Here is a 9,618-nt window from a genome sequence, read left to right as displayed (position 1 = left end):
TTTGATAGACTACTCAGAGAAACTCTTTAGGAGAAAGATTCTCCGCTTCGGCTTGCCTCTGGAAGCTCTCTTTCGATATCTTAATGCACTCTTTTTGAAGCTTTCAATATCTTGTTCTCAAGAAGCACCCTCATCCAAGGCATCTTGCAGTTGGCCGGGAAAGCCTTACCGAGTAGAGTAGTCGTGACACACAACAGATCATCAAATAGCTGCTGTCCTCGTCTTGAGTCAGCTGCAGGAATTGAGACACCGAATCCTGATATCAGACTTCTTTGATTTGTCAAAATCATAGACATTCCCACGTGGATAGTATTTACTATGACGTACATCTATGAACCGGAAATCCCAATTGGTAGAGTTCGCTACACAAGTCCAATCTGATCTAAGATTCTCATCCTGACTCAGGCATGGAATTGAAAGGTGCCGCTCGTTTCTAACCAGTTTGATCTCCGTGTCCCCTGCGAGGTGCCCAATAGTGATCTCAGTCTAGCGAGAAATGGACGCATCGAACCGTCGAGCTGAGCTCCCTCTACTTAGGGACATTATGGGTTTTCGTTTGCAGCAGCCACCAGATCTTCCTTAGATTAGTTCCGGTCCGTCAGGGTCAGCGAGCCCAGCCTTTGGTGTATAGCCTCGGTTGGCACCTAAAGAAGCCATTTTTGATCTATGATTGTGACCATGAGACAGTCTTCGCTATACGGAATAACTTGAGGATTTGAGATTCTCATTGGACCGTCAAAACGAGATGTGCCACCATTCCTACTCTTGTTACGCTAACATGCATATCTATGACCCGTTAAGTCAGCTTGCCTGTACATAGGGAATTTCCCTCTTTAGCTGAAGTAGGTCGGTATGCTAATGCGTCGATTTTTCACTAAAGAGAGACGATCTAGATTGAGACTTTCAGCCTGTTTTTGAGCCTTGGGTACGTCGAACCCACCTCCAAATGCATTACTAAAGAAAGATCGATCTGCTCGGAGCACATCCCGTGGGTTGGTCTCGTTTACTGACTTCGTTTGGGGTCTCCCTCTGGGGTATCTATAGTGGGCTCACTCTCGACACATCCTTTGACGCTTTGCCCAGTTCTCGCTAGCAAAATAAGCTTTCTAGAGCCTAACCCATTTGAGCTTTTCCAAAGGAGAATTAAGTGTACTCATGGGTAGTACCAAGAATCGGAACAGATCTATAGGCGGTGGGCAGGAAGAAAGCTCAACGCGCGTCATAGACTGATGCTTCTAGCGCACCAGACACAAAGAAAGCTTTAGCACGAAGGGCAGAGCAAGCCAAGCAAGATCTCTTTCTTCCTATTCTGATAAGTAGGATCAATAAGGGGATTTCCGCTGGCAAGCAAGGCATAGGAGCCATTCCCGGCCGGCCTGTTTGGTCTTGGTCTTTAGAATCACCAATGTCTGCTTACGGCGCGACGGGGGCGCTATGAGTGGCCTTAGGAGCCTACTAACTTAGAGAAAGGATGTCCGCTAGGCTAGCCTTCCAACTATAGGTAGGCATCTCTGCTACCCGAACAGACGCTTTTGACATCTTTATCGCATCTATGGAAGTCCACCTTTCTTTATGCATTTTCCTATTCGGTCTACTGAAGTCGACCCACAGAAGTAAGGGCGGAGCAGCCGCTTAGGGCGAGGAAGATCGGTTTAGATACGATATGAACCAACCCCCTTAAACGAAGAGGGGTTTTTTCTTGCGAAATCTCCTTCATCTGCTCTTATTGATTCTAGACAAAGCCACCTTTTGATATGGATGGAAACTTCCCCGTCCCACAAACAAATACTACAAAGAAAGCTAAGCTTGCCTGTTTCACAGACATCCCCTAACGGCCCTAGCTCCGTCTGCCGGCTCATCTGTTTACCCGAGCTTGCTTATAGCGCTAGCAAGAAGAGAAGCAATCCTGACCTTACTTACAGTGAAAGAAGGCTACACAGTAGGCTAAGCGAAGCGAAGCAACTAGTTTACTTGCTTGAAAAGGTGCGGCTAGTCAGGAGTCGAACAGAAGCATGAGTTGAGTGGTGAGCTAAAGCAGGGTAGCGAAACTAGGAACGGAGTTGGCTTGTTAGAGCTAGGCTGTTGAGTTAAAGTAAGCGAGCTAGTCATACGAGCCAGTGAGCTAGGCAGCTTGCTGTAGTTGCTACGGTAAACTGGAGTGAAAGGAGTTGGCAGTAGATACTGAGGGCTAAAGATGTCATTGGAACGCTTTCACAAGGCCGTTACGGAGATGCGAACAAAACAAGCCGCAGCTCGCGATCATAGGAGCTATTCGTCACTTAGAGCTAATCGTCTCCTAGCACGAGTAGCATTAGCAAAAGCGAGCGTAAGGGAAATGGAAGCACAAAGACTGATTTGGAATTCACTTCAGAGATCTCAAATAGTGGCTTTTGAGATAAGTGGTGAGTGGACAGGGCGGATTCCAACTAGAGGTAAAGAAAATCTTTAGTTCGAAGTTCAATACTACTAATTAGTATTATTAGCTAGGAAGCAAATCCTGTAGTTAGCTCGAAACCTTGCAACCGGGAAAGCAGGAAAGGTTGCTAGGGGAAAGAGAACTACAAGAAGTCTACTCAGTCCAAGTACTCCTTCTCGATAAGTAAGGTAGGAGCAGCTTGCTGTTTAGTTCCAGTAATAAAGCTAGGCTCTTTGTTGGCTATTCATAGATCTGGAGTTCTCTTCTATTGCTGATTTAGCTGCCTTCTTTCAGAACCTTAGTAGCGAGTATCTTATAATTATAAGGGGAGCAGGCGGTGAGATTCCTGTTAGAATCTAAGGCTTTACTTTTATGGCAGCTGCAAAGAAAAAAGAAAGGAGACCAAGATGGGCACACTCACTTCAGGTACGCAGTAACTTGCTCGGGGCAATGATAAATTAGTCTCATAGTTGCCTGTTCTGATTCCCGATTATTAGTAATAGTAAGGCAAGCGGTAAACGTTCTATGCTAAGGCCGATTTCGCTACTTCAATTCCAGAGTATAGGCTACTCAATGAGAAGGGGACCTGCATAACCGCCATTACAACTATAGCTACTGTAACAGAAGTAGAAAGGAGCGAAGCGAAAGCGGGCATGAGAAAGTAAGACTGGGGAACAGACGTCTAAATAGAACAGCCAGATAGCGGGAAGAAAAGAGAAGCTCCAATGGACATTAGAATAAGAATACGCGGGCTTTCCTGCTTGAGAAGAAGGGGGACTTCCATGCCGCTACCTAAAGGCAGGCTCAAAGACAAAAGAAGAAGATCTGGGCACTAGCATGTTAAAGAAAAAAGGGGTTTATTAATGTGGGAAAAAGACGTATGAAAATCGTATGAATCGATAAGACCTGATCTCCGATCTGTTTCACGAAAAGGAGCTAAAATGCCACTTTCGAATGACGAAAGAGGTTCTTTTAGGCCCTCGAGAAGCTGATGCTAGAACTGCTGTAGCTAACCTAGGAGTTTTGTTGTTAGGGGCCCGGGGAGTACCATGAGTTGATGTCTAGAGAACTCTTCTTATAGGACCGAACTAGGGAAAAACTATCCCACAACGGAGGAACGGAAACACCCCTTTAACAAGCAAGCTACGCACCCTTGAGTTCCCGGGGTGAGGTGCGAAGCTAGTTCCCGAGTAAGTAGCTAAAGCAAGAGGGCACAAGCGGTTGTAGGTACGCTAAGTTTATATATTTTATCTTATATAAGATAAGCAGATTGGTGTGGAACTAGATCCTCTGCTAGAGTAAGAGTAGTTGTGTAGCCAGGTTCCCGTTCACCTGCCCAATGCCAATGATACGAAGAGCTAGCTTTGCTACCCTGGGGCTCAGAGAAAAGTCTACTTGCTTGCTAGAGAAGGTGACCCTTTAGTTTTCGGGTTTGCTTGTCGTTTTTGTTTGAACAGAGATTCTGTTAGTGTTCCGTGTACCTGGGTACAAGGCTCGACGAAGTTGAGCAAAGACAATAAAATAATTTAGAATAACAAGATCAAAAAAGGCTTTGCTTAAATAACTCAGCGCGTCCAAAATCAGTAGTCACTCTGCTACTTCATTTTTGAAATTGCGTAAAGAGAGAGATAGTCAGTCTCTTGACTCTTGAGCGGCTGAGAATGTTATGTAAAAAAAAGGACCAACGACGAGCTATATAGAGGATAAGAGAAGGAGGAGTAGGAGGAGTCAGCCAAAAAGAAAAGAAAGACCACCAAAAGTAACGACCACCAAGATACGCATAGTGATTCGATCTTTTGATCACCCATTTATGGAAAACCAGGCGCTTCCGCCTTACACACGAAAGATTGGATTGCCTGAATCACGAGTCTTATATACTGTGTTACGATCACCTCATATTGATAAAAAGTCCAGAGAACAATTTGAAATGGAAATCAAGAAAAAATTTCTGGTCATAAAAACAGAAAGGCATGAATTGCGCAAGAAGTTCTTTCGGTTAAAACGCCGCGCGACTCGGAGGACATAAGACTTCTTGGTCAAGCCAAAAAGATTGCTGACAGGATGCTCCTACCCCACCATGCCTGGCCCTTTACCTTACCGCTCCGTGGGGAAGCTAGAGGGGGGTATGAAGCGTGGGAAAGAATGCAAGAAGTGTATGATACAACAGGTAACCTTAAGGAGTGGCGGCAAAGCTCTTGATTGATCAACGCGAGTGAACTGTGCTTAGACGCTTCGTAAAACCGCACTGATCTACGAGAGGAGCTGATGGATGAGGAGGCTTCCCCTTTCGATTCACGAAATGTGATCTGGGACACGATGGGAGTTTGCGTGCCTCGGTAGGAAAGAGATCACCGGAGTATAGCACAAGATCACCTTTTCTTGCTGCCATGGGATCGACCTGTAAACAAGGTAAACCCAATGGGAACCTAAAAACAAACGGGAGGGTACCGCATTGGGCAGAAGACGATCCAAAAAGCGAAGGCTCACCCAGCGGAATTCAGGGAAGCTTACCTTATTATTAGAGAAAGGGGCACCCTATCTTACTAATAATAAGAAAGGGGGTGAGATAGGCGACAAGTAGCTTGCTTCCAAGCCGGCCCGGCCGCGAGGAATCAAGATCTTTTTTCCGGTGCTGACTTGGATCTCGGGTGACGGAATAAGGCGGCCAGAAGCGACGAGCAGTCGCGGTCGAAGCTTGGCTCTAGCCGATAGGCTAGCAGTAAGCTTGGCTACAGCGAAGCGCTTATCAAGCGCGAAGGAAAGTGCCTTCGCCACTTGAGCCGTATGCGGGGGAACTCGCACGTGCGGTTCTTAGGGGGGGGGGAGGATATAGTAGGAGCCATCCTATCCCAATAGCGTATATTTGGAGCTCAATATGAAATCCTATTTTCTTGCAAGACCCGTTCGGATAAGGGAAAACTCCAGAGATTGCTTTGAAGTAAGATCCTTGCGTTGACCCTTTCCTGAATCCTGAACCAGAACGGGGGGTGAGAGGAAAAGGGGATCAAAATGTCCCATCAATAAAGTAAGGGCTTTCCGGACCCCCCGCTTTCGCTTCGCTCCTTCCCCCCTCACTCCCCCTTTTTCAATAAAGAAGCCCCGCTCCCTAAGGGGCCCCTCTCTGATAAGGAAGGAAACGAAAGAATCTCAATTTTATGACAAATCCGGTTCGATGGCTGTTCTCCACTAACCACAAGGATATAGGGACTCTCTATTTCATCTTCGGTGCCATTGCTGGAGTGATGGGCACATGCTTCTCAGTACTGATTCGTATGGAATTAGCACGTCCCGGCGATCAAATTCTTGGTGGGAATCATCAACTTTATAATGTTTTAATAACGGCTCACGCTTTTTTAATGATCTTTTTTATGGTTATGCCGGCGATGATAGGTGGATCTGGTAATTGGTCTGTTCCGATTCTGATAGGTGCACCTGACATGGCATTTCCACGATTAAATAATATTTCATTCTGGTTGTTGCCACCAAGTCTCTTGCTCCTATTAAGCTCAGCCTTAGTAGAAGTGGGTAGCGGCACTGGGTGGACGGTCTATCCGCCCTTAAGTGGTATTACCAGCCATTCTGGAGGAGCAGTTGATTCAGCAATTTCTAGTCTTCATCTATCTGGTGTTTCATCCATTTTAGGTTCTATCAATTTTATAACAACAATCTCCAACATGCGTGGACCTGGAATGACTATGCATAGATCACCCCTATTTGTGTGGTCCGTTCTAGTGACAGCATTCCCACTTTTATTATCACTTCCGGTACTGGCGGGGGCAATTACCATGTTATTAACCGATCGAAACTTTAATACAACCTTTTCTGATCCCGCTGGAGGGGGAGACCCCATATTATACCAGCATCTCTTTTGGTTTTTCGGTCATCCAGAGGTGTATATTCCCATTCTGCCTGGATCCGGTATCATAAGTCATATCGTTTCGACTTTTTCGGGAAAACCGGTCTTCGGGTATCTAGGCATGGTTTATGCCATGATCAGTATAGGTGTTCTTGGATTTCTTGTTTGGGCTCATCATATGTTTACTGTGGGCTTAGACGTTGATACCCGTGCCTACTTCACCGCAGCTACCATGATCATAGCTGTCCCCACTGGAATCAAAATCTTTAGTTGGATCGCTACCATGTGGGGGGGTTCGATACAATACAAAACACCCATGTTATTTGCTGTAGGGTTCATCTTTTTGTTCACTATAGGAGGACTCACTGGAATAGTCCCGGCAAATTCTGGGCTAGACATTGCTCTACATGATACTTATTATGTGGTTGCACATTTCCATTATGTACTTTCTATGGGAGCCGTTTTTGCTTTATTTGCAGGATTTCACTATTGGGTGGGTAAAATCTTTGGTCGGACATACCCTGAAACTTTAGGGCAAATCCATTTTTGGATCACTTTTTTCGGGGTTAATCTGACCTTCTTTCCCATGCATTTCTTAGGGCTTTCGGGTATGCCACGTCGCATTCCAGATTATCCAGATGCTTACGCTGGATGGAATGCCCTTAGCAGTTTTGGCTCTTATATATCCGTAGTTGGGATTCGTCGTTTCTTCGTGGTCGTAACAATCACTTCAAGCAGTGGAAATAACAAAAGATGTGCTCCAAGTCCTTGGGCTGTTGAACAGAATCCAACCACACCGGAATGGATGGTACAAAGTCCTCCAGCTTTTCATACTTTTGGAGAACTTCCAGCTATCAAGGAGACGAAAAGCTATGTGAAGTAAAAGAAGAAAAGATCGCCGACTGCTACTAAGAACCTAACAGAACATTTCAAAATGTGAGTTCATTCTAAAACCACTTGTGTAGGTCGGGGCTATCCAACAGCTGTCCAACGTCAGCCTAGAAAGCGGACCCTATCTCTTCTCAATTCCTCTCTCCATTGGACCTACTACCGACTTGCCTTTCATCGCGCTTTCCCTTCCACCGACGAGGATCATCAACCAAGGATGTCAGTTATTTATCTCGCTCTTCAGTGCGGTAGAGTTTGGCTTCTCTCTCTCCACAGCTATTTGGTACGGAGCTCGCTTCGAGGGCTTCCTTCCCCCCGGCCAGGCGTGTGTTGAGCTATAGTATCCCTGGGTATTTGCCTCCGCATCAAGCTAGTTTGATTGGTTGGTGGGTCCGAAGGCTTGTTCTGATTGACTGAATCAGGAGTAGCTCCTATAGGAAGAATAAAAAGGAGCCGCCTTCTCAAGCCGTGTATCGAGAGCATAGGCACATACCTTATAAAATAAAGCTTCTTATTAAGAGTGTTCGGCGCATGAAGCGGCCAATGGGATAGTGGTTTGATTTGTGGATCGCTTCTATCTTCCCTAGTAGCCTAGCCTCTTCTGATCTCATTCCCAGTCCAAGCTCTGACTTTACCTGATGACTCTGTGTGTAGACCAATGGCAGAGCACTTGTGGCGTTAACCAGTATCGATCTCAGACTCAGAGCACTTTGTTCACCCCCAAGAAGTTAGCCCAGGCATTAGTAGCTGAAGCTTGGACGGACTCCCTGAGGGACTCATCCTTGTTTCAAAACCAACACCCAGTCAACAAGGCATACTTGCTCACTGCGATCTCTAGCACAGTCTCATTCGTACCGACCCTCTACGGACGGGGTCAAGAGTGCCTTGCCGTTGCTGTCGCGTATCCAACCACCCTATCGGTATCACCTACGCTACTCATTTCTGACCCCCACCTTCTTGCTTTCTGATCCCTAGCTCGGATAAAAGATAGGATTTCATTCCTCAGTGAACGTATAAGCGTTGCATTCTACGAAAAGGCAGGATACGCGAGGCCCATTAGCCACCAATCTGGAGTTGGACTCCTGGTGGGTCCTCTCCCCAATTAGGTATAATTTGAAAGACCTTAGGGGATGGGCGAAGAGTCCATCTCGTGATGCAAAACAAAGGAAGGCTGGTACGCGTAGATAGTAGGTCGTAGATCAGGTAAGTGATCGCTACTCTCATCTTAAAATAGGGCGAGAGTCTCTTGCTCGACTTTTTCTATTTTTCTTGCTTTCTTTGGCGGAGTAGAGCCCTATTCATCTATCAAATTCCCAAGTAGGGATGGATGAGACATCGAATGAGAATTTTCCAGTGAAAGCTGGTTTTTTTTATCCCTTGCCTTCTGCTCATCATGCTCGAAAAGGTTTAATTCCATGTTGGTTCGGTTCCTCCACCAGAGGTCAGCTGAAGCGGATTGGTCAAAAAGCAATTTTCTGGCTTTGCCTCATACCCGGTATAACTACCATTTTTACTTTGATATGCTTCTTACTTCCTTACAAAGTTGCAAGGATCCCTTCTTGCATTCCCTCCTTATTCAAAAGGAATTGATTCGAATATCTAGTTGATAAATGTTCATGAGCACGGGGTTGCCTTGCCTGAGACCTCTACTACTGCCGTGGAGGGTAATTGATAACAATGGAATATTTTAGGTTAGTAATGCAGACCCTTATCCATTCGATCCACTTCTGAGGGAATCACATAGCCAGCATGGCAGCTTCCCGGAATCCCCAGTCAACACTGTCGAACGCTTTCCTCAGGTAAATTTGCACACACATCCTGGCTTTCCCTTGCGGAAGGTGGAATTTTTTTAGCATATCGTGACAAAGCAAGATGTTATCCTGGATGCATCGCCTTTGTTGTTTATACCTAGCAGGAGCAGCAAAGACGAAGGCTGAAGCATCACTAGAGGTATCTATTGAGCTTTCTCCTCTTTTTGCATTAGCCCAGTCACTTCCTTTATGGAATGGGTTCACCAGCACGCGGAGGTAAGTAGTTTACTGACTCAGTTCTTTTACTAAAAAAGGGGAAGGGAAGGGGGTGCTATGAATAGAAATTTTGAATTGCATATGCTCTCGATCGACCTAGGCCTAAAAGGAATCCGGCTACTCAATCGCCAGAGATAGAAATAAAAGATCTAAGCTTGCTTTAATCATTCGAAAGCGATGCTCATTCCAGGGTTTCAAGGCTTGGAAATAGATCTTATTTAAGACAAAAAGAAGTGAGCATAACCATCTTCAAGCTCCACCCCGGGATTTTAGGTGTGAACTCACTTTAGGGAAATGAGGCTTATAACCAATCGATTCTTCACCCACGTAAGCTCGCCCTGTCACCCTCGCTCTGGTTCGGGAATCATGTCACCCTCGCTTTCCGCTTCTGGAAGATCAATGACTAATAGATAAAGGGCTGTGGAACTATA

At 45.7% G+C, this 9,618-nt stretch overlaps 2 protein-coding genes across 2 annotated transcripts; both read left to right on the top strand.

The window, feature by feature from the left end:
- Window positions 1–4,226: 4,226 nt before the first annotated feature.
- Window positions 4,227–5,353, top strand: rps10 (ribosomal protein S10). Its single transcript has 2 exons — window positions 4,227–4,422; window positions 5,271–5,353. The coding sequence occupies exons 1-2, from the start codon at window positions 4,227–4,229 to the stop codon at window positions 5,351–5,353; spliced, it is 279 nt and encodes a 92-aa protein (YP_009477474.1).
- Window positions 5,354–5,571: 218 nt separating this feature from the next.
- cox1 (cytochrome c oxidase subunit 1) lies at window positions 5,572–7,155 on the top strand. The gene has a single exon. The coding sequence runs from the start codon at window positions 5,572–5,574 to the stop codon at window positions 7,153–7,155; it is 1,584 nt and encodes a 527-aa protein (YP_009477473.1).
- Window positions 7,156–9,618: the final 2,463 nt, after the last annotated feature.

The sequence above is a fragment of the mitochondrial genome of Citrus sinensis (genome assembly GCF_022201045.2).
Source record: "Citrus sinensis mitochondrion, complete genome".
NCBI classification, from domain to species: domain Eukaryota; kingdom Viridiplantae; phylum Streptophyta; class Magnoliopsida; order Sapindales; family Rutaceae; genus Citrus; species Citrus sinensis.
The sequence above is the reverse complement of the archived record's forward strand: the minus strand, read 5'-3'. Positions and strand labels throughout refer to the sequence as shown.